This window comes from Oncorhynchus nerka, linkage group LG18 (assembly GCF_034236695.1).
Source record: "Oncorhynchus nerka isolate Pitt River linkage group LG18, Oner_Uvic_2.0, whole genome shotgun sequence".
Classification (NCBI taxonomy): domain Eukaryota; kingdom Metazoa; phylum Chordata; class Actinopteri; order Salmoniformes; family Salmonidae; genus Oncorhynchus; species Oncorhynchus nerka.
In genome coordinates, this window is record NC_088413.1 from 32,037,843 (window position 1) to 32,064,790 (window position 26,948).

Below are 26,948 nucleotides of genomic sequence, written 5' to 3' on the forward strand. Positions count from 1 at the left end.
TTTACTCAAGTATGACTATTGGGTACTTTTTCAACCACTGTTCAAGACGTTTAGCAGCCAATACCCAACATTCACTTGGTGGCTTGAAGTAGGAGGGCTGAACTAGGATCTGTTTAGCATTTGTGAGGAGAATGAATAACATTACTTTGATGGGGGATGGGGGGTACTGATTCCAGTTCAGCATTCTTAGCCTGAGACATTTCATAAATGCGTACAGAGGAGCACTTTTCTACGATCAGCTTTGCCTAGATCATTGTGAACCAGTTGTCTCTGGAATAAGATAATATGGACAGGGGTGGGTTTGATCGTAGATCAGGACTCCTACTCAACACCAGTTGCTGTACCCTAACATTTTATAATCCAATTTCCCTTGCTGTCTATGTCCTTCCGGAACCCCACCTCAACATTGTTCTGTCAAGGCAACAAAAGCAAGTTGACATGCTCTTGAAAGGAATTTAACTCACAACCTCTCCTTTGGGAATTCACCACCATAACTACTACTACAACTATTTTTAAACTATCTTAACATGTGGCTTTCTTCAGGGGGACCAAGACTAGGAACACCTTTGAATGGTCTACAAAGAATGGCCCCAGGTAAAAGTTGGCTTTTGCAGTGTATGGTTGAATTGGTACTCCATGTTATCACAACTCTATTGAAATGACATTTGAAACAAGGTGTCACTTCATTCTTGCTATTTGATGGGAACTAGCCCCTTTTCCCCCACATACCTCCTGTTTGCTCTTTCAGGCCCACAAAGGCAACAAGAAAGAAGTTGCTACATTAACTGTTTCTCTGGGCTTTGAACTCTCAAACTCTGGTTTGGAGAGCAAACACCATAACCACTACTCTACCAGACAGACAGAGACTAAATGTTAAGGGGTACTTCAATGCACACATCAAAGACAACATTTCAGAGGAGAATGGTGTGGGGGCTTGTACTTCTTGGGTCCACCAACCGTTCCTCAATCTTCTTCTGATGACTACAAGCATAGATTATGAATCTTCAAAACCTACACTATAGAATGGATGTGTTTAGGAACGGGGGACAAAATCCGAAAGGGGCTGTTTCCAATTACCAGCAAATAGACCCTAGAAATGTTATTCCATCATCTTAATATTGGAACTTTGTCCCTTCATTTGCCTACTACTGTCTATAAGCTATCATACATGTGGGGGTTTTCTTGGGGACAAGATATCGGAACGCTTTTGAATGGTCTACAAAGCATGCCCCCAGGTCAAAGTTGGCTTTTTGCAGACAAGGATTATATTGTTACTCCACGACATAGTATGTTATCACAACTCTATTAACAGGACATTCTATACAAGGTGTCACTTCAGTCCTTCTATTTGATGGGAACTAGCCCCTACCCCCCTCAAGTTAGCTCTTTCAGGTCAACAAAAGGCAACATAAAAAATGGCTCTCTAAAAAATGCTCTCCTCAGATTTGAACTCTCAAACTCTGGTTTGGGGAACAAACACCATAACCACAACTCTACCAGACAGACAGACACTAAATGTTAAGGGGTACTTCACAATTGAAATGTAAATAATTCAACAATTTCATTTTCTCTCCACCGTCAAGAGGGGGGAGGGCACTACAATGTTTTGCCAGCGAAGTGGGCAGCCCCCAAACCAAATATTGGTTAGGGCCCCCAAAAGCCATGTTAAGATCCAAATGAACAACATAACATGGACAGAGGGGGACCTGGGACTTCATCCACAAATCGTCTCACAGTAATTGCTGATCTAGGATGTGTCTATAATCTTGTTCTTGTTGTAAACTGCAAAACTGATCCGAGAGGAACACTCCTACTCTGAGACACTTGATACGTAAGGCCCCAGGTTAGATTGAATGTTAACACTTGGCCCCTGGGGTTGAGTGGGGTCATATGGGTATCAAACTTCATGCTAATGAATTTACCTGGAGTAGGAGTGATGAGTTATTGCTGATGTGGATGAGGCAGAGGCTCAAGTGTTTCCACTGTGCAAGATATCTGTGGAATGGTTACAGACAATATACAGGTGAGAGGTCAAAAGTATATTATATGCAAATAACAGGATTGGGTTGTGTAGCTGACAGTAGTGGCTCGCTCAATCTTTACATATATCCCTCCTTTTGTCCTCCCTAGAAGTAATCACTGATTAGAAATGACTAGACAGGTTAAAGCCATGTCATGGAGCCCTTTGTTTCACCTGCCCATTCCTGTCTAAGCAATGATTACTTCAATGAGGGAGGAAGGAGTTGCTCAGTAATTTGTATCAAACATCTCAGTTCTCCCAAAGTGCCCCCTTTCAATTCTCTGCATGAACAGGAAATATGGTGGAAAGTCCTTTTGGGCCATGCATACGCCAATCTAATGCTTTTACATTTATGGCGAATAGTGAATCATATTATGTACGCCCTTCAGGAGAAATGAGTGTTTGATGTCATTATATTAAATTGAAATATTGATCATCATAAGTGATTTCTTACAGACATCCCACCAAATGATGTTAAATATATTTCAAAAGGACTAATTAAGAAAGACTACAAATGAAATGCATCACCCACATATGAAACACATTCGATGTCTACATGAACAAATATAGCAATGTGCAGAATAAATTAGCAATTTCAATTGTCATTGATTGACATTTCCCCTCATCCCAAATCACATGTCATGTCTACATCAAGCAGCACCTTTACATCTAACTGCACCATAGGTCAGCCCACATGGGACAAGTGAGAGGGAAATTGTTTTTCACACGCTAGATCAAACAATGAAAGTTCAGCAGGATGTCATCCAGAATGTAAGGCCCTCTGCAAGGGGTCAAAGGTCCCAATAGGGCAGAATGGAAAGTATCACCAATAACCAGAGACTGGATGTATTATTAGTGTATTTGTATACTGTTCTGCATATACACAGAAAGAACCTGGTTAATATTTCACCCGTTAGTTGGAATTTCTCTACCCCACACTGTCAGATCGTCAAGTTGTAGTTCATGAACGTCTTTGACAGGAAAGTTGTGGTTAGCTAATGGCCAACTTTCACCAAAATTGAGAAATGTGTTGTTCTTGTGTATATGTAAGACTTAAAGCATAATAAATGCAAAAAGTAACTAAATGTTTTCTGGTAGGGTCCACTACATCATAGGCCCTGTCCAGGGGAATCATAGGCCCTGTCCGGGGGAATCATAGGCCCTGTCCGGGGGAATCATAGGCCCTGTCCGGGGGAATCATAGGTCATGGCCACAGTGTCTCCCTACCCCTCGTATCTCAGCCTCCAGTATTTATGCTGCAAAAGTTTGTGTCAGAGGGCTAGGGTCAATCTGTTATATCCATCTCAAGCACCCTCTAATTATCTCTCTCTCTCTCCCTCTCCCCTCCCTGAGGACCTGAGCCCTGTAACCATGCCTCAGGACTTCCTGGCCTGATGACAACAACCTCTCCCTCAATGTGAGCAGGACAAAGGGGCTGATCGTGGACTTTAGGAAAAGGAGGACCGAACAGGCCCCCATTAACATTGACAGGGCTGAAGTGGAGCGAGTCGAGAGTTCCAAGTTCCTTGGTGTCCACATCACCAACAAACTATCATGGTCGAAACACATCAACACAGTTGTGAAGAGGGCACGACAAAACCTTTCCCCCTCAGGAGACGGACAATATTTAGCATGGATCCCCAGATCCTCAAAAAGTTCTACAGCTGCAACATCGAGAGCATCCTGAAAGGTTGTATAACCGCCTGGTACGGCAACTGCTGGGCATCTGGCCATAAGGCGCTACAGAGGGTAGTGCGTATGGCCCAGTACATTACTGGGGCAAAGCTTCCTGACATCAAGGACCTATATACTAAGCGTTGTCACAGGAAGGGCCAAAAGAATAGTCAAAGAGCCCCCACCCCCCAGTGTTTTTACACTGCTGCTACTCACTGTTAATTATAAATGCAAAGTCACTTTACAAATGACCTCAACTAACCTGTACCCCCGCACATTGACTCGGTACCGGTACCCCATGTATATAGCCCCGTTATTGTTATGTAATTGTCTTGTGTTACTTATGGATTTAATAAGAAAAATGGACTTTAGTTTACTTAGGACAAAGGTCCACAGCTGTTGTATTCGGCGCATGTGGCAAATAAAATTTGATTTGGCTTGGTTTTTGCTCTGGCATGCACTGTCAACTGTGGGACCTTATATAGACAGGTGTGTGCCTTTCGAAATCAATGTAAAGTTGATAGAAACAGCTCTAGGATGATCAATGGAAACAGGATGCACCTGAGCTCAATTTGAGACTCATTGCAAAGGGGAAGAATAATTATGTAAATAAGGTATTTCTGTTTATTATTTGTAATTAATTTGCTAAAATGTATAAACCCGATATTCACTTTGTCATCATAGGGTATTGTGTGTAGATTGAGGGAAAATATTAACGTAATTGATTTTAGAATAAGGTTGTTAGGTTATAGCATGTGAAAAAGAAAAAGGAGTCTCTGCATGTGAAAAAGTAAAAGTAGTCTGTCTCTCCGGTAGAGTCGTGGTTATGGTGTTTGCTCCTCAAACCAGAGTTTGAGAGTTAAAATCTGAGGAGAGCATTTTTTGATGTTTGCCTTTTGTTGGCATGAAAGAGCTAACTTGAGGTGTGTAGGGGGGTAGGGGCTAGTTCCCATCAAATAGAAGGACTGAAGTGACACCTTGTATAGAATGTCCTGTTAATAGAGTTGTGATAACATACTATGTCGTGGAGTAACAATATAATCCTTGTCTGCAAAAAGCCAATTTTGACCTGGGGGCATGCTTTGTAGACCATTCAAAAGCGTTCCGATATCTTGTCCCCAAGAAAACCCCCACATGTATGATAGCTTATAGACAGTAGTAGGCAAATGAAGGGACAAAGTTCCAATATTAAGATGATGGAATAACATTTCTAGGGTCTATTTGCTGGTAATTGGAAACAGCCCCTTTCGAATTTTGTCCCCCGTTCCTAAACACATCCATTCTATAGTGTAGGTTTTGAAGATTCATAATCTATGCTTGTAGTCATCAGAAGAAGATTGAGGAAAGGTTGGTGGACCCAAGAAGTACAAGCCCCCACACCATTCTCCTCTGAAATGTTGTCTTTGATGTGTGCATTGAAGTACCCCTTAACATTTAGTCTCTGTCTGTCTGGTAGAGTAGTGGTTATGGTGTTTGTTCCCCAAACCAAAGTTTGAGAGTTCAAAGCCCAGAGAAACAGTTAATGTAGCAACTTCTTTCTTGTTGCCTTTGTGGGCCTGAAAGAGCAAACAGGAGGTATGTGGGGGAAAAGGGGCTAGTTCCCATCAAATAGCAAGAATGAAGTGACACCTTGTTTCAAATGTCATTTCAATAGAGTTGTGATAACATACTATGCTGTGGAGTAACAATACAACCATACCCTGCAAAAGACAACTTTTACCTGGGGCCATTCTTTGTAGACCATTCAAAGGTGTTCCTAGTCTTGGTCCCCCTGAAGAAAGCCACATGTTAAGATAGTTTTAAAATAGTTGTAGTAGTAGTTATGGTGGTGAATTCCCAAAGGAGAGGTTGTGAGTTAAATTCCTTTCAAGAGCATGTCAACTTGCTTTTGTTGCCTTGACAGAACAATGTTGAGGTGGGGTTCCGGAAGGACATAGACAGCAAGGGAAATTGGATTATAAAATGTTAGGGTACAGCAACTGGTGTTGAGTAGGAGTCCTGATCTACGATCAAACTCACCCCTGTCCATATTATCTTATTCCAGAGACAACTGGTTCACAATGATCTAGGCAAAGCTGATCGTAGAAAAGTGCTCCTCTGTATTTATGAAATGTCTCAGGCTAAGAATGCTGAACTGGAATCAGTACCCCCCATCCCCCATCAAAGTAATGTTATTCATTCTACTCACGAATGCTAAACGGATCCTAGTTCAGCACTCCTACTTCAAGCCACCAAGTGAATGTTGGGTAGTGGGTGCTAAACGTCTTGAACAGTGGTTGAAAAAGTACCCAATAGTCATACTTGAGTAAAAGTAAAGATATGTTAATATAAAATGTCTCAAGTAAAAGTGAAAGTCACCCAGTAAAATACTAAGTAAACGTCATTGCTAAAAGATACTTAAGTATCAGTGGTAAAAGTATAAATTATTTGACCTTCCATATATTAAGCAAACCAGACAGCACAATTCTCTTGTATTTTTATTTAAGAAATAACCATGGGAACACTCAGACATAATTTACAAACGAAGCATGTGTTTAGTGAGTCTGCTAGATCAGAGGCAGTAGGGATGACCAGGGATGTTCTCTTGATAAGTGTGTGAATTGGACCATTTTCCTGCCCTGCTTAGCATTCAAAATGCAAAATGTACTTTTGGGTGCCAGGGAAACTGTATGGAGTAAAAAATATATAATTTTCTTTAGAAATGTGGTGAAGTAAAATGTAATGTTGTAAAGAAACAGAAACAGAAAGAGTAAAAGTACAGATACAACAATATAACGATGCTTCGTGGGTGTCAGTTGTTGATGTGTGCAGGGGACGGTCTAGGCACAGTATCTGCTGGGAATGACAATAAAAGTTTCCCATTGTAATATTAGTAGAACACTTGTGCACTCATGGACCTGTTACTACATTTTAAAGTAAACAAAAACACTTAGTAAAATCTTTGAAATTGTTGCTTGTTGCATTTGAAGGTGAAAATATGTGTCTGTTATGTGAAATCTGTAGATTAGGGCCTAATGAATGTTTCAATTGACTGATTTTCTTATATGAACTAACTCAGTAAAATGTTGCATGTTGTGTATATTTTTGGTCAGTGTAGATATTCTAAACCGAGTTAGTTCATATAAGGAAATCTGTCAATTGAAATAAATGAGGCCCTAATCTACAGATTTCACATAACTGGATATACAGATTTGCATCTGTTGGTCACAGATACATTTTCAGTTTCCAGGAATTGTGTACAGATCCTTGCGACATTATCACGCTAAAACATAAGGTGATGATGGCGGATGATGGGCACGACAATGGGCCTCAGGATCTCATCATGGTATCTCTGTGCATTCAAATTGCCATTGATAAAATGCAAATGTGTTCGTTGTCTGTAGCATATGCCTGTCCATACGATAACCCCACCGTCACCATGGGGACCTCGGTTCACAACATTGACATCAGCAAACTGCTTGCCCACACAACGCCATACAGGCTGTCTGCCATCTGCCAGGTACAGTTGAAACTGGGATTCATCCATGAAGAGCACACTTCTCCACTGTTCCAGTGGCCATCGAAGGTGAGCATTTTCCCACTATAGTTGGTTACGACGCCGAACTCCAGTCAGGTCAAAACCTTGTTGAGGATGACGAGCACGCAGATGAGCTTCCCTGAGACGGTTTCTGACCGTTTGTGCAGAAATTATTCGGTTATGCAAACCCAGTTTCATCAGCTGTCCCGGGGGCTAATTTCAGATGATACTGCAGGTGAAGACGCCAGATGGGGAGGTCCTGGGCTGGTGTGGTTACATGTGGTCTGTGATTGTGAGGTCCATTAGAAGTACTGCCAAATTCTCTAAAACGGAGGCAGCTTATGGTAGAGAAATTAACATTAAATTCTCTGCAACAGCTCTGGTGGACATTCCTGCAGTCAGCATGCCAATTGCACATTCAATTTGAGACTTATGTGGCATTTTAGTAGCCTTGTATTGACCCCTAGCACAAGGTGCACCTGTGTAACGATCATGCTGTTAAATCAGCTTCTTGATATGCCACACCTGTCAGATGGATTATCTTGGCAAAGGAGAAATGCTCACTAATGGGGATGTAAATCTGTGCACAAAAGTTGAGAAAAGCTTTTTGTGTGTATGGAACAGTTCTGGGGTCTTTTATTTCAGCTCATGCAACATGGGACGAATTGTTTACATGTTAACCAACACTTTACAAAGCTGTTAGCGATTCCCATTACACAAGCTTGAACATTTAGCTCTACGCTAACCTCACCAGGTGGCAGTGATTATTTCCTGTAAAAAAAATCTGTATCAGCCTTTCAAAGACCTTTAACTTTTTCTCCACAAACCAATGGCATTTCTTAAAATAGAACAACTTGGCCACTTTTAAACCTCAATTCAAGGTTTACTTTTGTTCCTCTTCACTTGGTCTGTCTCAGGTGTAGATTGACAATATTACATAATCGTCGCATCCTTGACTAGGAGACTTACTAAAGTAACATTTTTGTATATAAGTCCCACGTTTTTGCTTACCCGTTTCATATACATCCATCCATGTGTTTTTACGGAGAAAAGACGAGGTCTGTACAACATTTAAATTGATCGTACATTGTAAAAAAAGAAAAAAAATCAGTCTCGTGGAATTGTCATGTAAGGTAACCATCATTGCTTAATGTTAATATACACTGGCGAACACCCCTCGCTGCCGGCCTTTTTGGTAAGGAAAATACTGTTCACTGCTGTTCCACATGTGACGAAGTGGATGATTATAATACACACATCATTGTATATGTAGGTCTACACGTCTATGTAATAGAGCATATACTATAGTAGTGTCGATTATTTATGTCAAATAGAAGTAATTCACCATCTGATACTGCTAAGTGTCTTCCTCCATTTAAGACTGTCGATTTGGAATATTTTACATACAGTAGGCTAAGTGTGGGTTCGGATCCGGAGTCACAATACACTAAATAACTGCAATACTCCCATCTGTAGGATGATGGTGAAAGTGCAACCTGTAATCCTACTCTATTACACTTGAATGCTCGTCGAGTCAAATAACGTGACGAAGTAGATTATTATAAATATGCATATAAAACTTAGGCCTACATTTATGTGTACAAGTCCTATGCAATATGATTATTAGGCCATAGCAGATTGTTTGTCTGCAAGGCTGAAGAAAAAGGTAGCTCCTTATTAAATTAATTATTAATCTTAATTTTCAAACTGTTGGCTGCGTCCTTTAACACAAAATAAATTGAATTTCAAAGGGGGGTGGGGTGGATCTCAAGTGAGATTCAAACCGAGCTAGTCACAATTTGAGCAGTAAATCAAATACACAATGTAATGTAGTTGCTATGATTATCAGTGTGCGGTTATACTTCTGTTAATTAAGGACGCTTCCATTAAAAATTGTTGAAACATTTTAATTTGTAAATACACAATTTATTACAGGAAATAATCAAGGCCACCTGGTGAGATTAGCATAGAATTACATGTGCAAATATATGTAATGGGAACAGCTAACATGAAGCCTTTAATCACGTGCAACTACGTCAATGATTTTAATTGGCGGATGCTTCAATTTAACCTTGGCTCCGGAGCGTTTACCCATCCCCACTACGTTTGCGTCCTATAATGTGGTTACAGAATGACTTCATGGTTGTTAAACCCTACATGGAGAACTTAAATATGATGGGAAAGGGGGATACCCAGTCAGTTGTACAACTGAATGCATTAAAATGTGTCTTCCGCATTTAGAGGTGTGTGTAAATATAAGTCCACTATGATAAGTCAAGTCAGACAAACCTGACTAAACTATTTGGAAGTGTAGAGTAGGTGTTTGTTAGTGTGGGTATGTGTAGGTATATTTAGTAAGCATATACTGGTTATAGAGCGCTGTCATCAGATGTGATGTACCAGTCAATAGTTGACACGCCTACTCATTCCATTAAAAAAAAACTTTTCTACATTGTAGAATAATAGAAGACATTAAAACTAGGACATAACACATGGAATCGTGTAGTAACCAAAAGTGTTAAACAAATTCTTCAAAGTATCCACCCATTACCTTGATGATAGCTTTGCATTCTCTCAACCAGCTTCATGTGGTAGTCACCTGGAATGCCTTTCAATTAACAGGTGTGCCTTGTTCAAAGTTAATTTGTGGAATTAATTTCCTTAATGCGTTTGAGCCAATCAGTTGTGTTGTGACAAGGTAGGGGTGATATACAGAAGATAGCCCTATTTGGTAAAAGACCAAGTCCATTTTATGGTAAGAACAACTAAGCAAAGAGAAACGACAGTCCATCATTACTTTAAGAAATGAAGGTCAGTCAATGCGGAACATTAAGAACTTTGAACGTTTCTTCAAGAGCAGTCGCAAAAACCATCAAGCGGTATGATGAAACCCAGAGTTACCTCTGCTGCAGAGGATAAGTTCATTAGTTAACTGCACCTCAGATTTCAGCCCAAATAAATTATTCACAGAGTTCAAATAACAGATATCTCAACAGCAACTGTTCGAATTGCTGCAAAGAAAGCACTACTAAAGGACACCAATAAGAAGAGACTTGCTTGGGCCAAGAAACACGAGCAATGGACATTAGACCTGTGGAAATCTGTCCTTTGGTCTGACGAGTCCAAATCTGAGATTTTTTGTTCCAACCGCCGTGTCTTTGTGAGATGAAGAGTAGGTGAACGGATGTTCTCCGCATGTGTGGATCCCAGTGTGGAGGTGTGATGGTGCTTTGCTGGTGACACTGTAAGTGATTTATTTAGAATTTAAGGCACACTTAACCAGCATGGCTACCACAGCATTCTGCAGCGATGTCATGCCATCTGGTTTGTGCTTAGTGGGACTATCATTTGTTTTACAAGAGGGCAATGACCCAACACACCTCCAGGCTGGGTAAGGGCTATTTGACCAATAAGGAGAGTGATGGACTGCTGCATCAGATAACCTGGCCTCAACCCAGTTGAGATGGTTTGGGATAAGTTGGATGGCAAAGTAAAGGAAAATCAGCCAACAAGTGCTCAGCATATGTGGGAAATCCTTCAAGACTGTTGGAAAATCATTCTTCATGAAGCAGGTTGAGAGAATGCCAAGAGTGTGCAAAGCTGTCATCAAGGCAAAGGGTGATTACTTTGAAGAATCTCAAGTATTTTCATTTGTTTAACACTTTTTTGGGGTACTAGATATGTGTTATTGTATAGTTTTGATGTCTTCACAATGATTAAACAATGTAGAAAATAGTAAAATAAAGAAACCCTTGAATGAGTAGGTGTTTCCAAACTTTTGACTGGTACTGATTACTAAAGAATCACCAAAATGGGACTTTTCATTCTATTGAACATAAACACATTTTAAGTACACTATTAAAAATGAAATTGGGCATTTCCTAACATCATGTAGACTATTCAGTACAAACTCAATATGTAACAGACATTTTAGGCTTATATATCACACAATGTCTGGATGCAATATTCTACCCAGGAATATTCAACACTGAAATCTGTTAACCTCATTATTCCAAATGCATCTGTGGATCTTTTCTGCAGACAACAATTAAAATTAAACTTTGTCTTTAATGCAGGGTTTGATCTAAATGTAATAAGCTTTAAAGTAGAATGGTTTACATTTTATAGAGTGGGATGGTTTTTCTGATGGTGTATCCTGAGGTAGGTCCTCTCTGAGAACCTCTTCCCGCAATGCGTACAGGCAAACGGCCTTTCCCCCGTGTGGACCTTCAGGTGCCTCTTCAGGCTGCCAGCCTGGGTGAAGCGCATGTGACACTGGGGGCAGCTGTAGGGTTTCTCGCCTGTGTGGACCCTCTGGTGCCTCTTCAGGTCACCAGCCTGGGTGAAGCGCATGTGACACTGGGGGCAGCTGTAGGGTTTCTCCCCTGTGTGGACTCTCTGGTGGATCTCCACCTTCTGGGAGCAGCTGAAGCCTTTCTTACAGAACATGCAAAGGAACCGTTTCTCTTTACTATTGCCTGATGTTGCTCCCCCTCGCGGAGCCTGGGTTCTAGGCCTGTCGTTTGAGTTCAATACCTGATCGAAAGGGACGAGGCCATTTGAATCGGAATGCCCCATTGAGGTGGACACTGGCTCACGATCCCTGAATGAGTGTAAAGGGGAGTGGGTTGTGACAATTGGATTTGTCTCTAATCTTCCCCTGTAATCTAAGAAATATCTGCCCTGCGTGTGTCCGTCTCCTAGGTGACTATCTGGATTCAGTGTTGGAGGAATGTCGCCTTCCACTTTCACAGTCACCTCATCTACGACCAGACCCTCCCCTTTCTTATCTAGGCACCCTTCAGAGTATACACTACTACTGTACTGGTTCCAGTCCCCTCTAGACAGATCAGTCTGTGTCTCTAAACCCAAGAGCATGTTGCCAGAGTCCATCTCTGTAGCATAAGAACAAGACGGATCATCACCGCCAGTGTCTAACACATCACTATCACCATGGGAATGAACTGTCCTTTGGCTATGGGGAAATACCGGTATATATTCTGAGCCAGGAGCAGGAGGACAGCCCATTCTCCTCAGCCCCAGTCTCTCTGGGTCTGATCTGTGGTCCGATCCTGTATGTAAGAGCCTGTGTGTTACAGTTAAAGTCTCGGTGTCTGTCTCTGACTTGAGGATGGCGTTCGGCGTTCCACTGACCTCTATGATACTACATTGGGTCCTGGGCTGCCCTGGGGTGGTGGTGGGGTCCTCTGTGGCTACATGGGAAGCTCCATCTACCCCAGTCTGGATTTCTCTGCTGTTCCGTGGGTTCTCATCTCCTTCAGATCTCTCTAGCTTGACCCCAGGACCTGCAGCCTTTGCATCTTCAGACTGAGAAGACGAGAGGAGGTTATTACCGGAACATTAGTTGAGTTGATGTAGGGCCTCACAAGCTCCCCTTTGGAAGATAAATGAGGATGTACATGTAAGCAAATGAATAGATGAGGGGAGCCTTTCTTAAATAAATGGGCCATATTTGATTTGCAAAAGGAACTGTAATTCGTTTTTAAATGCAACACTAACCTCTATCACGATAACATGCTGGGTTGAGGTTCTACTCCCCTCATCAACAGTGATTGGCTGGTCATCTCTCCATGTATTGTGTCCCACTGGCTTCACAAAGCTCCTTTGGCATCCAGTTAGATGTGCTTCACCTGAGAGAGTGATTGGAGAAGAGAGGTGGTTAGGTTAACTACTGTCAATGCTCAACGCTATATTGTACACTATTGACATGGCCTATAAAATGATGTAAAGTAACACTTCTTATATCTTCTTGATATACTATTTATTGATTGATGTATTATGTCCCATGCATCATTGTTTTCATTGAGTAAATAATAAAGAAAATTGTTTTAATTTAGCAAATAATTAGAAACGCAGGAAATCAATAATCTGATTAGAATATGATAGTGTCAGATAGCTAAGTAATCAGGGAAATTAATACATACTATCCAAAAACTGACCAAGAACTAATTTTGGATAAACACCTGAACACATGTGCAGAGGGGCTATAGACTGTAACACCAGATAATTTGATTTAACCAAAACATTTGGTATCTATTGTACTAGTAGTTACAGGTGTGGCAATACAAAATGTAGTCAGAGATTTTTCAACTAATCCGGTATTGGCGATACTATCTTCATCCTCAATTAGTGGAAACAGGAGTCTCATAAAATGTCTGTCCAGTTGCAGGGGGTCTGTTTGAATTTAGAAAATGCTCCATTATTAAAATAAATACTTTTTTGGGGTCCATTAACTAATCCAACAATGTTCAATCCTGTGTTTTTCAAATCTTCTCTCACTGGTTGAGTTCGTTTTGAATGACCCACCAGAGTTTGGACATTTTAGACCATTCCATTGGTCCATAAATGAATCTCCACTTACCAGGTGCACCGCCAAGCAAAATTAACTCCACCATTGATTGAGACAGGTGAGTCCACCCCAAACTGTCTAACGTCATGATGACAGACACCGGTCTTGGTTACTTCATGGACCAAAAATCGGATTGAATTTAGAAAATGTACAGTTTTAAAATGAAACGGACTCCCTGCAACTGGACACAAACATTTTTATTAGACTCCTGTTTCCACAAATCGAGGACGAAGATAGTATCGCCAATACCAGGTGAGATTAGCTCATCTCTAGCGACGTTTTGTAGAGCCACGCCTGTAACTACGAGTATAATGGTCCAAAAATATTTGTTTGAGTCACATTCATTATCTGGTGTTACAATCTGTACCTAGTGCAGAGGGAAACGGGGAGATAGGCACTGTGCTCTACTCTAGGGGCGACAGGCAGCGCACCGTCGTCGTCCTCCTGCAAAAATGTACCTCTTGCAATTCCTCTGTATCGATCGAGGATCTTGACACTACTGGGACGACTGGCGAGGACGCGCTCTCGCATTGTCCTCTCTGCGCGCTCCCGGGCCACCTTAACTTCCAGTAGTTTCCTTCGCAATGCCCTATTTTCTTTCTGGCTTTGAGTTATTTCCAAGCGAAACACTGCATAGTCGTCATCTACGAGTTTACAGATCTCTGCCACGGCGGCATTCGCTAGCACCTCCATGATGGAGGCTATTTGAGTGTGAAAAACCATACAGTTAGCCATTGTTAGCAGCTAGCGTTATCTAGATAACATCAATCAACCAAACCCCGTCTCCAACGCGAATTAAAGATGACCTAGGGTAAGTATGTGATGCAGTGCAGTTAAGTCATATTTAGACTTCCAGGGTGTTAACAAGCGTCTAAATCACAACAATAAAAACCGTTAATAAAAACGTAAATGTTTTTACCACTGAAGCAGGCAAGAATAGCAAGCTAAGTACTTCCAGGTCACGGATTTTTGGAATCCTTCAGAATAAGAATCCTTTCCTATTACTTTGTACATTAATAATTAAGGCCAAAATGTGCAGAATTGTCGACATTTTATACTAGTTATCATACAACCAATAATTACAAGTATTTCTAAAAATATATTTTGATTGTATTTAAGTTTATGTTTTCAATCATAAATGGTCAATATTTTTTGTGTGTGTACTATCATTTATTGCACCTTACATAATTTTCTGTATGCAATAAAAGGGGGATCCATTTGATTCAGGGTCACTTTAGTTTCAAATCCACAGAGTTAACACCCAGAGGAATTTGCTGCTCATTTTGCGGCCCTTTAAATCAGCTTAAATCCAATTATTTTTTCATATTGGACATACATATTACGGTCCCGCTTTAAATTACGTTCAGTTTATAGCCTTCATAAGCACAACATTGGGCTCCAGAGTGGCGCAACATCTCAGTGCAAGAGGCTCCACTGCTGTCCCTAGTTCGCATCCAGGCTGCATCACATCTGGCCGTGATTGGGAGTCCCATAGGGCGGCGCACAATTGGCCCACCGTCGTCCGGGTTTGGCCGGGTAGGCCGTCATTGTAAATAAGAATTTGTTCTTAATTAACTGACTTGCCTCGTGAAATAAAGGTTAAATATATAATTGTTTAAATACATGCAAAAAAGCATCCATAACCAAATGTCATTTATAAATGTGGCATAACCCACTGTCAAATGATATAAACATGTGCTTTATAAAGGGTGACATGTTGTGCTGAAGGATGGCAATATGCTCTAATGGGATGTCATGTTACACCTAATCTTGTTCCCAGACACTTCCGCCCTAATGTGCGGAAGGTCTGGTGGACCAACGCATCAAACTTGGCCTTCATTAGTTAGGGTTAGGTTTAAAATCACTTATGGGCCGGATTTAGCCACAATTATGACTTTGTTTAGTGATGACATATGTTATACTCAGTAAGGTCACTCCTATAGAATTCTATGGTCACTCCCACTAAGGCCAACTTTGAATGGTTGATATCCCAGGTTTATACAGTATGTGATGTGTGTGCAATAGCCAACACTTACCTTGATGAAAGCCCCCAACCGAAAGACATTGAAAGTGTCTTTCTTCTGGAACCAAGTTATATGTTCCTCAGTACACAAACACACACAACAAAAATGAGCAATATGTGCAGGTGTTAAGCCCAGTCAGGTCTTTGACACATTCATCCACTTCCCCACTAAAAGATCTGTCACAAAATGTTGGCTACATTGTAACAGGTTGTAATCAAGCCCTGGTCTCCAGCATGGGAACACTAGAGTAATACCTGGTGCAGTAATTTCAGGTTGGACTACTCTCAAATCTTCTTGGTTCTGACACACACACATTTTGCAGGTCCATTAACCCATTTTAAATACCTCTCACAGCATACAATAACCTGTGGATCATGAGAGAACCTTCATAAATCAGCAGACTGTAAATAACCTATTTATTGACACTATGTAGTGTCCTGTAATACTTAGTTTGAAGTGAAAGTCAGTCATTCATAACACATCCATAAAGACGCTATAATGCATGACGCTGTACTTAATTTAAAGCCAGACCACTTTGATAATTTATAACACATACATATTATCACATTGGGAATTATAACTAACAGCTAAAACAAATACACATTAAAAAGACATGTTTCAAAAAGTATAATGCGATTACATTGAACATTACACAGGGCTGTGAATAGTGTAGCTTGTCAGTGAGATGGCGGACAAATGGTTCTTGCCTCTCTTCCTGCTGGAGGTACTGCTTGTTGGTTTCAACCTTTAATGTAACAAAGTTAGCAGATCCGTTAGGAAATGCCTTTTGTCACACATCCTGGATAAGGGCATTTCTGTGCTCTGCCAGAAACTCTAAATGGGAAGATGGGGAAACTCCAATTTGTATTATTATATTCCTCTTTCATTCACAAATCTCACGATGTCGCTGTATATAGGGGGATTTGTATTTAGCTGAGCCTGCTAGCTAGTTACATTTCGAATAGGTAGCATTTGCTGTGAAGTCACCAAAATGATTTGAAATAAATATTAAGGAAGGAGCTACAGTATTTAATCTAACTCAACACTAACTTTTTTTTAAGGTTGAGTTTGTAGTAAACTAAATTACAATACATGAAGTTTTTCGCTGTCTAGTGGCAGCACAAGTGGGCATTTGATTTGCGAAGGCGTCATGTCAGCAACACTAAAAAAGTACTTTCGTGTCGTGGAATTTGAGATTTTCAGAATAAAAGTCCCCCATGTAATAGAAGTGTCAACCACTCATATGAAAAATAATTTCCTAAAAAATGTATCAATTATTTATTTGTTCATATTTAAGTGACATTTCCATTAAGGTCAAATAAATGCCCCCAATACGAATCACTGTATATGGAATACACATGGGCTTAGAGCATGAACTATTCTGTGTGCCGTAGTAAAATAATTGTTGAGAATACTCAGGGACTGTAGAATGAACAGCGCATTCGAAAAGTATTCAGACCCCTTGACTTTACACATTTTGTTACGTTACAGCCTTATTCTAAAATTGATTAAATTGTCTCCCCCCAATCTTCACACAATACCCCATAACGACAAAGGAAAAACAGCTTTTTAGAAATGTTTGCACATTTATTAAAAATAAAAACTGAAATATCAAATTTACATCAGTATTCAGACCCTTTACTCAGTACTTTGAGTAAAGGGTACCATTGGCAACGATTACAGCTTCGAGTCTAATTGGGTATGGCGCTACAAGCTTGGCACACCTGTATTTGGGGAGTTTCTCCCATTCTTGTCTGCAGAGCCTTTCAAGCTCTGTCAAGTTGGATGGGGAGCGTCACTGCACATCTAATTTCAGGTCTCTCCAGAGATGTTAGATCGGGTTCAAGTCCGGGCTCTGGCTTGGTCAATCAAGGACATTCAGAGACTTGTCCCGAAGCAATTCCTTCGTTGTCTTGGCTGTGTTCTTAGGGTCCTTGTCCTGTTGAAGGTGAACCTTCGCCCCAGTCTGAGGTCCTGGGCGCTCTGGAGCAGGGTTTCATTAAGGATCTCTGTACTTTGCTCGATTCATCTTTCCCTCGATCCTGACTAGTCCAATCCCAGCCGCTGAAAAAGATCTCCACAGCATGATGCTGCCACCACCATGTTTCACTGTAAGGATGGTGCCAGGTTTCCTCCAGACGTGATGCTTGGCATTCAGGCAAAATATTTCAATCTTGGTTTCATCAGAGCAGAGAATTTTGTTTCTCTTGGTCTGAGAGACCAGGTGCCTTTTGTCTAACTCCAAGCGGGCTGTCGTGCCTTTTACTGAGGAGTTGTTTCCGTCTGGCCACTCTACCATAAAAGGGCTGATTGGTGGAGTGCTGCAGAGATGTTTGTCCTTCTGGAAGGTTCTTCAACCTCCACAGAGGAACTCTGGAGCTTTGTCAGAGTGACCATTGGGTTTTTGGTCACCTCCCTGACCAAGGCCTTTCTACCCCGACTGCTCAGTTTGGCCGGGTGGCCAGCTCTAGGAAGAGTCTTGGTGGTTCCATACCTCTTCCATTTAAGAACGAGGCCACTGGTACCCTTCCCCCGATCTGTGCCTCGACACAATCCTGACTCGGGGCTCTATGGACAATTACTTCGAATTCATGGCTTGGTTTTTGCTCTGACATGCACTGTCAACTGTGGGAACTTATATAGATCGGTGTGTGCCTTTCCAAATCATGTCAAATCAATTGAATTTGCCACAGGTGGACTCCAATCAAGTTGAAGAAACATCTCAAAGATGATCAATGGAAACAGGATAAACCTGAGCTCAATTTCGATTTTCATAGCAAAGGGGCTCAACACTAATGTAAATAAGGTATCTGTTTTTTAATTGTAATAAATTTGGATTTAAAAAAAAACAACCTGTTTGCGCTTTGTCATTATGGGGTATTGTTTGTAGATTGATGAGGAAAAACATTTTATCCATTAAGGCTGTAATGTGGAGAAAGTCAAGGGGTCTGAAATTTCCGAATGCTCTAAATGGTGTCATTTCTGAATAACATTGAGTGTTGCTGGCCTTTTACTCCACTCATTCCATTGGTGGTCGAATCTTATCACATGTGCGCACTTACTGCACTACAGAACACCTGCTAACCAAACAATAGTGCAGGGCATGCTCACTGAAATAAACGGCAACTACACAAAAATAAAGTTACTTAGATTTTCCCAGACCTTAAATCATCCCCTGATGTGGTTTAAGCATAGTTGTGAACACCGATAATCCAGTTTTTTTTTTTTTTCAAAAAAGTGAAAACTGAGAAACCTGAATTTGGCTTAATCCCAAACCTGGAAGAAGAAAAAAACAAAACGGAATTTGGTATAAAAAAAGAAAGGGTTGGGAACAGGTCCAATATTGACTATGCACCCAATAGGGAAAGAGGTTGTGCCATCCTAGAAATGTTTTAGTGGAATATATTATGTAAAATTTAGCAGATGCTTTTTTTCAAAGCGACTTAGTCGTGCATGAATACATTTTACATATGGGTGGTCCTGGAAATCGAACCCAATGTATTACCTTTGCAATGTCCAATTAATTAGCAAGATGCATGACAGGGTTAAATGATTTGTGAAGCCTCAATATAATATGATTTATAAGGCCTTTATTAAGCGGTGATTATGACACCCTTAATAAAGCATGTTAGGGCGTTAATGTCACATGACATTGGTGGTTGTCACAGTTATGCCACATTTATGAACCCTTTATGAAGCATGACATATGGTAATAGATTTGTAGCACATTTATGAAGCTTTTACAAGCTGATTGTCATTTAAAGCGGAAACCAATTTTCTATACGTTGTCTTATTTTTTTTAAATTTAACCTTTATTTTTACAGGAAGGACAGAGACCTAGGTCTCTTTTTCAAATGCGCCCTGTATAACACAACAAATATAAGTAAATGCATACATACATACAGTACCAGTCAAAAGTTTGGACACCTACTCATTCCAGGGTTTCTTTATTTTTACTATTTTCTACATTGTAGAATAATAGTGAAGACATGAACTATGAAGTAACACATGGAATCATGTAGTAACCAAAAAAAGTGTTAAACAAATCCAAATATATTTTGTATTTGAGATTCTTCAAAGTAGCCATCCTTTGCCTTCAACAGCTTTGCATTCTCTCAACCAGCTTCATGATGTCACATGGAATGCATTTCAATTAACAGGTGTGCTTGTTAAGTTAATTTGTGAAATTTCTTTCCTTAATGCATTTGAGCCAATCAGTTGTGTTGTGACCAGGTAGGGGTGGTATACAGAAGATAGCCCTATTTGGTAAAAGACCAAGTAAAATTGACTTTTGGTTTTAACTGCCGTGTCTTTGTGAGACGCAGAGTCGATGAATGGATGATCTCCGCATGTGTAGTTCCCACCGTGAAGCATGGAGGTGGTGGTGTGATGGTGCTTTGCTGGTGACACTATATGATTTATTTTTTAATTCAAGGCACACTTAACCAGCATGGCTACCACAGCATTCTGCAGCGATACGCCATCCCATCTGGTGTGAACTATAATTTGTTTTTCAACAGGAGAATGACCCAACACACCTCCAGGCTGTGTAAGGGCTATTTGACGAAGAAGGAGAGTGATGGAGTGCTTCATCAGATAACCTGGTCTCCACAATCACCCGACCTCAACCCAGTTAAGATTGTTTGGGATGAGTTAGACTGCAGAGTGAAGGAAAAGCAGCCAACAAGTGCTCAGCACATGTGGGAAATCCTTCAAGACTTTTGGAAAAGCATTCCAGGTGAAGCTGGTTGAGAGAATGCCAAGAGTGTGCAAAGCTGTCAAAGGCAAAGGGTGGCTACTTTGAAGAATCTCAAATATAAAATATATTTGGATTTGTTTAACACTTTTTGGGTTACTACATGACTCCACGCATATATATGTATGCCTTATTACACAATGTTTGGATGCAATATAATATTCAAATATTAAACACAAATCTATATATGCCTTCAGGGGAATGCCCTCTCTCCTGTGTGGACCTTCAGGTGCATCTTCAGCTGGTGCTGGCGGGAGAATCTCTTCTCACACATCTGGCAGCTGAAGGGTTTCTCCCCTGAGTGGACTCTCTGGTGCCTCTTCAGGTCACCAGCCTGAGCGAAGCGCATTTGACACTGGGTACAGCTGAAGGGTTTCACCCCTGTGTGGACCCTCTGGTGCCTCTTCAGGTGGCCAGCCTGGGCAAAGCGCATGTGACACTGGGTACAGCTGAAGGGTTTCACCCCTGTGTGGATCCTCTGGTGGATCTCTACCTTCTGGGTGCAGCTGAAGCCTTTGCTACAGAACATGCAGAGGAACCGTTTCTCTTTACTATTGCCTAATGTGGCTCCCCCTCCCTGAGTCTGGGCTCTAGCCCTGTCGTTTGAGTTCAATACCTGATCGAAAAGGACACGACCTTGTAAATCGCAAGGCGCAATCGACGTGGACACTGGGTCACGATCCCTGAGCACGTGTAAAGGTGAGTGGGTCACAACATTTAGATTAGTCTCTAAACTGTAATCTAAGAAATCTCTGCCCTGTGAGAGTCCTGCACAAGCTGCATTCCATGTGGGAGGAACGTCGCCCTCCACTTTCACATTCAATTCATCTGCGACCAGACCTTCCCCTTTCTTATCTATGCACCCTTCAGAGTATACACTACTACTGTATCGGTTCCAGTCCCCTCTAGACGGATCAGCATGTGTCTCTAAATCTAAGGATATGTTGCCAGGGTCCATCTCTATAGCGTAAGAACCAGATTGATCATTGCCAGTTTCTAACGCATAACCTGAGTCCCGATGGGAATTAACCAGGCTTCGGTTACCGTAAAGTAAATACTCTGAGCCGGGAGCAGGAGGACAGCCCAGTCTATCTGTGTCTGACCTGTCGTCAGATCCTTTGTGTAAAAGCCTTTGTGTCACAGTTAAAGTCTCTGACTCTGACCTAAGGATGGCATTCCGCGTTCCACTGACCTCCGTGATGCTGTGTCGGGAGCTGGGCTGCGCTGGGGTGGTGGCGGGGTCCTCCATTGCTACAGCCGCACCAGTCTGGATGTCTCTGCTGTGCTGTGGGTCCACTCCTCTCACCCCAGGACCTGCAGCCTTGGCATCTGCAGACTTACACATTAAGAGAGGAGGTTATTACCGGTACATGAGTTGAATAGGATAACAATGTCATAGGGAAGTCGCACAAGCTCAACCTTGGCAGATTAATAAGTATGTACATGTAAGCAAGTGAATAGCAGACCTGTCTGAAATAAACGGGACACATTTGATGTACTGTAATTCTGATGTAACACGATTACACTAACCTCTATCACAATAACATACTGGGTTGAGGTTCCACTCCCCTCATCAACAGTGATTGGTTGGTCATCTGTCCATGTATTGTCTCCCACTGGCTTCACAAAGCTCCTGTGGCCTCCAGTGAGATGTCCTTCACCTGAGAAAATGATTGGGGGGAAATGTAACCTTTATTTAACTAGGCAAGTCAGTTAAGAACAAATTCTTCTTTACAATGATAGCATACCCCGGCCAAACCCGGACGATGCTGGGCCAATTGTGCGCCGCCCTATGGGACTCCCAATTACGGCCAGATGGGATGCAGCCTGGATTCGAACCAGGGACTGCATCGCCGGATCTCGGGCTCGAAGGTTCGAGACCTGCTCCGTGCTGTTTCATTACAATATATTATTTATTGATCGATTTTGTTCCATGCATCATATTGTTTTCAATGAGTAAATAATAGGAAATGCAGTAAATCAATATGTTTAGAATATGATAGTCTTTGTGCAAGATGGCTAAGTAATTAAGGGAATTATTGCATCCGACCCCAAAAACAGACCCATTTCTGGTTAACGCGCCAAAAGACACACATGCGCAGAGGGGTTGTCTCGGCCCAATGCTAAATGTACCTCTTGCCATTTCTTTGTATCGGTCCGGAATCTTGACAATTCTGGGACGAGTGGTGACGACGCGCTGTTGCATTGTCCTCTCTGCACGCTCCCGTGCCACCTTCAATTCTAGTAGCTGTAGTTTCCTCCGCAATGCCCTGTTTTCTTTCTGGCTTTGAGTTATTTCCAAACGAAACACTGCATAGTCGTCGTCTACAAGTTTACATACATCTGCCACGGCTGCACTAGCTAGCACCTCCATGATGGAGGCTATTTGAGTGTGAAAAACCATAACGTTACAGTTAGTCATTGTTAGCAGCTAGTTATCGTTATCTATATAATATCAAGTCCTGTCTCCAACGCGAATTAAGTATGTGATTCTGTGCAGTTAAATTCGTCATATTTTGATTTCCAGTGTGTTAATAAACGTCTAAATAACGACTATAAAAACACTAACGTGGAAACTCACTGTTCACGTCCGTTTACTTCTTATTCTTTGGTGTCATGGCGTTCACACATTTTGTTTGTGCATGCCGCCACCTAGTGTGTGGTCGATCACGTAACATTTTGTTAAACAAAAATAAAGGAAAACATTGCACCACCAACTAACCCTACACCTATATACCAACACCCCATTCCACTAATTTGACCCTAACTGATCCTACACCAGGCCAACGGTGTTGTTTTTTTTAACATTCCAATTCTGCGGTGCAGTTGATAACCATGGCAATGAATGCTAAGAAGAAGCCAACCTTGAGTGAAGCACATATTTGTATCACTATGTATTGGCCTAGGCCTACTACTCACACTTAACTCATCATCCAGGTTCACTCTTTACCTGACTGCCCTTGACCAGCACAAAAACATCCTGTGGAGTACGGCATTAGCATCAAATAGCCCCCGCGATATGTAACTTTTCAGGGAAGTTAGGAACCAATATACACAGGCTGTTAGGAAAGCAAAGGCTAGCTTTTTCAAACAGAAATTAGCATCCTGCAGCACGAACTCCAAAAAGTTCTGGGACACTGTAAAGTCCATGGAAAATAAGAGCACCTCGTCCCAGTTGCCCACTGCACTGAGGCTAGGAAACACTGTCACAATCTACAAAGCCACAATAATTGAGAATTTCAATAAGCATTTTTCTACGGCTGGCCATACTTTCCACCTGGCAACCCCTACCCTGGTCAAAAGCCCTGCACCCCCCCACAGCAGTTTGCCCAAGCCTCCCCCATTTCTCCTTCACCCAAATCCAGATAGCTGATGTTCTGAAAGAGCTGCAAAATTTGGACCCCTACAAATCAGCAGGGCTAGACGATCTGGACCCTCTCTTTCTAAAATTATCATCTGAAATTGTTGCAACCCCTTTTACTAGCCTGTTCAACCTTTCTTTTGTATCGTCTGAGATCCCCAAAGATTGGAATGCTGCCGTCTTTGCTAGGCAAAGCCCCGCATTATCTCAGCTCACTGGTCACCATAGCAGCACCCACCCGTAGCATGCGCTCCAGCAGTTATAATTCACTGGTCACCCCCAAAGCCAATTCCTCCTTTGGCTGCCTTTCCTTCCAGTTCTCTGCTGCCAATGACTGGAACGAATTGCAAAAATCACTGAAGCTGGAGACCCATATCTCCCTCACTAACTTTAAGCACCAGCTGTCAGAGCAGCTCACAGATCACTGCACCTATACATAGCTAATACCTCATCCCCATACGTTTTTTTTTTTTTTTGCTCCTTTGCACCCCAGTGTCTCTACTTGCTTATTCATCTTCTGCACATCTATCACTCCAGTGTTTAATTGCTAAATTGTAATTATTTCACCACTATGGCCTATTTATTGCATATTGCATATAGCCTTTTCTCTATTGTGTTATTGACTGTATGTTTGTTTATTCCATGTGTAACTCTGTTGTTGTTTGTGTCGTACTGCTTTAGTTTATCTTGGCCAGGTCGCAGGTGATGTGGACACCAAGGGACTTGAAGCGCTCAACCTGCTCCCCTACAGCCCGGTCGATGAGAATGGGGGCGTTCTCGGTCCTCTTTTTCCTGTAGTCCACAATCATCTCCTTTGTCTTGATCACGTTGAGGGAGAGGTTGTTGTCCTGGCACCACACGGCCAGGTCTCTGACCTCCTCCCTATAGGCTGTCTCATCATTGTCAGTGATCAGGCCTACCACTGTTGTGTCATTGACAAACTTAATGATGGTGTTGGAGTCGTGCCTGGCCGTGCAGTCATGAGTGGACAGAGAGTACAGGTGGGGACTGAGCACGCACTGCTGAGAGGCCCCTGTGTTGAGGATTAGCACGGCGGATGTGTTGTTACCTAACCTTACCACCTGGGGGCGGCCCGTCAGGAAGTCCAGGATCCAATTTCAGAGGCAGGTGTTTAGTCCCAAGGTACTTAGCTTATTGATGAGCTTTGAGGGCACTATGGTGTTGAACGCTTATCTGTAGTCAATGAATAGCATTCTCACATAGGTGTTCCTTTTTTCCAGGTGGGAAAGGGCACTGTGGAGTGCAATAGAGATTGCATCATCTGTGGATCTGTTACGGCGGTATGCAAATTGGAGTGCGTCTAGGGTTTTTGGGATAATGGTGTTGATGTGAGCCATTCAAAGCACTTCATGGCTACAGACATGAGTGCTACGGGTCAGTAGTCATTTAGGCAGGTTACCTCTGTCTTCTTGGGCACAGGGATTATGGTAGTTTGCTTAAAACATGTCGGTATTACAGATTTGGACAGGGAGAGGTTGAAAATGTCAGTGAAGACACTTGCCAGTTGGTCAGCGCATGCTCGCAGTACACGTCCTGGTATAACAGATGACCGTGCTTAATGATTCTAAACAAAAAAATGTATTAGTGGGTATATATTGCTCAATTTTATTAACTTTTTTGTAACCCGAGTCTTATTAACCAAAATGTTCAGCTGGCACTTTAACAGTGGGCGGTTACCGTGGTTACAGGGCCACTCGAGTGGTGTCTGATTTTGGATCTGACTAGTAGTTGACAGCATCTCTTCGCTATCAGTTAAAGCAGCAGATTCAAACTAACATTGAAAAACAACCCACATTGTGAGCAAAACACGAGGACAAAGTCTCACTTTGTAGACTTTAGAGTAAAGCTAGGGTTAATAAGAATTAGGCAAAGTCACAGATTTCGGCAAAAGGTTGGTTCTTTATTCAGAGAGCTCTAAAGTCAACCAAAATTTGAACAGTCTTTATAACCCCCTCTACACACACACACACACACACAATTCATTATAAGAAGTGTTTCTTACTATATTAGACAAATTAAAGAAAAACCGTCAAACATTTTCTACATGTTATATCCCAGGTGTTCAGAACATTCCTTTATCAAAATAATTCACATATATAATTAAAACTCAGAAAATAAAAACTTCTAAAATTCCATGTGTGTGCGTGCCCCTTTAAGAGACCTTGACACTAAGAGAAATGGAAACTTCACCAAACCCAAAAGAAATAGTACACACGAATCAAACACTATTTAAAATAAAATAAATACTAACAAATAGTTATACACTATGTATTTTGTTTGGGTATTTATAAAACCTAAGGTAATAACAAACAAAAATTTGCCAGGCCCTTTCAACCTGGTAGTTCACGGCCTCTATCTCATTCACTCTCTCCAAGATTATAGCCCCAGGAAACATTCCAAAGAGAGACAATGAAACACTAATTTTCCCAGAAAAAACACAAACACTTGGTCAGCATTCATTATACTACACCGATTCAGAAACCCAAAAGTTAACTACAAACAACACCTAATAATAATGATAATTCCATTGTACTCCCTCCAATCATTAGTTTTAAACTTCCTCAATGTGTATATGTACTTAATTGAACATGCGCTACCCTTAGATACATTTATCCTGGGAAGAAAGAATCCTGTTGTTTAACAAATATCAAACCTTTAAAAAGTTGATGCTGTCTCATCAGCATAAGAGTAAATTGCCAAATTTATAAAATAGATCAGTCAACCCTTTAGAATAACAAAACACAGTTGTGCCCACCGAAATATCGTAATTACCTATCCGCTTATCATTAGAATTCATTAGATTTAGGTAACTGTCCCTTCTTTGATTCAGTTATTTAAATACGACTCCATTCTCAATATGTTATTTCAGCAGACCATTTAGGCAACAGACAACATATTACATCGAAATCGCCTCGCTATTATTTTGAATGAATTAGTCTTTCAATTTAAACTAAACAAGCTATTAAAATGTTCAGTTTATATCTTAAACCTTCACTAACGACCATATCTTTCCAGGCAAAACATACCAATAGTTGAATTACAAACAGAAACCCAGATTTTAGTCAATTGGTGCATAGGCCGGGAAACAAACCCGAGCCTCCCATGTGGCAGGCAAGAATTCTACCACTGAACCAAAGCTATTGAAATGACAAACTCCCCGCAAATAACCCTATTTATAATTGTCTGTAGTCGTAAAATCAGGCAC

At 41.4% G+C, this 26,948-nt stretch overlaps 2 protein-coding genes across 2 annotated transcripts; both read right to left on the bottom strand.

Annotated features, from left to right (window-relative positions):
• Window positions 1-9,102: 9,102 nt before the first annotated feature.
• LOC135561868 (zinc finger and BTB domain-containing protein 18-like) lies at window positions 9,103-14,564 on the bottom strand. Its single transcript, XM_065004006.1, has 3 exons — window positions 14,040-14,564; window positions 12,732-12,862; window positions 9,103-12,539 (listed from the first exon to the last, which is right to left on the bottom strand). Exons 1-3 carry the CDS (start codon window positions 14,314-14,316, stop codon window positions 11,334-11,336), a joined length of 1,614 nt encoding a protein of 537 aa, XP_064860078.1. The 5' UTR covers window positions 14,317-14,564; the 3' UTR covers window positions 9,103-11,333.
• Window positions 14,565-19,178: 4,614 nt separating this feature from the next.
• LOC135561869 (gastrula zinc finger protein 5-1-like) lies at window positions 19,179-22,955 on the bottom strand. Its single transcript, XM_065004007.1, has 3 exons — window positions 22,495-22,955; window positions 21,892-22,022; window positions 19,179-21,697 (listed from the first exon to the last, which is right to left on the bottom strand). The coding sequence occupies exons 1-3, from the start codon at window positions 22,781-22,783 to the stop codon at window positions 20,555-20,557; spliced, it is 1,563 nt and encodes a 520-aa protein (XP_064860079.1). The 5' UTR covers window positions 22,784-22,955; the 3' UTR covers window positions 19,179-20,554.
• Window positions 22,956-26,948: the final 3,993 nt, after the last annotated feature.

Excerpts from the sequence above, each read along its gene's own strand:
- LOC135561868 (XM_065004006.1), bottom strand. The coding sequence starts at position 14,316 with ATGGCTAACTGTATGGTTTTTCACACTCAAATAGCCTCCATCATGGAG. Across the intron at positions 12,863-14,039 it reads ATACAGAGGAATTGCAAGAG|GTGAAGCACATCTAACTGGA; the intron begins GTACATTTTTGC and ends TCACTCTCTCAG. Across the intron at positions 12,540-12,731 it reads AGCATGTTATCGTGATAGAG|TCTGAAGATGCAAAGGCTGC; the intron begins GTTAGTGTTGCA and ends TCGTCTTCTCAG.
- LOC135561869 (XM_065004007.1), bottom strand. The coding sequence starts at position 22,783 with ATGACTAACTGTAACGTTATGGTTTTTCACACTCAAATAGCCTCCATC. Across the intron at positions 22,023-22,494 it reads ATACAAAGAAATGGCAAGAG|GTGAAGGACATCTCACTGGA; the intron begins GTACATTTAGCA and ends TCATTTTCTCAG. Across the intron at positions 21,698-21,891 it reads AGTATGTTATTGTGATAGAG|TCTGCAGATGCCAAGGCTGC; the intron begins GTTAGTGTAATC and ends TTAATGTGTAAG.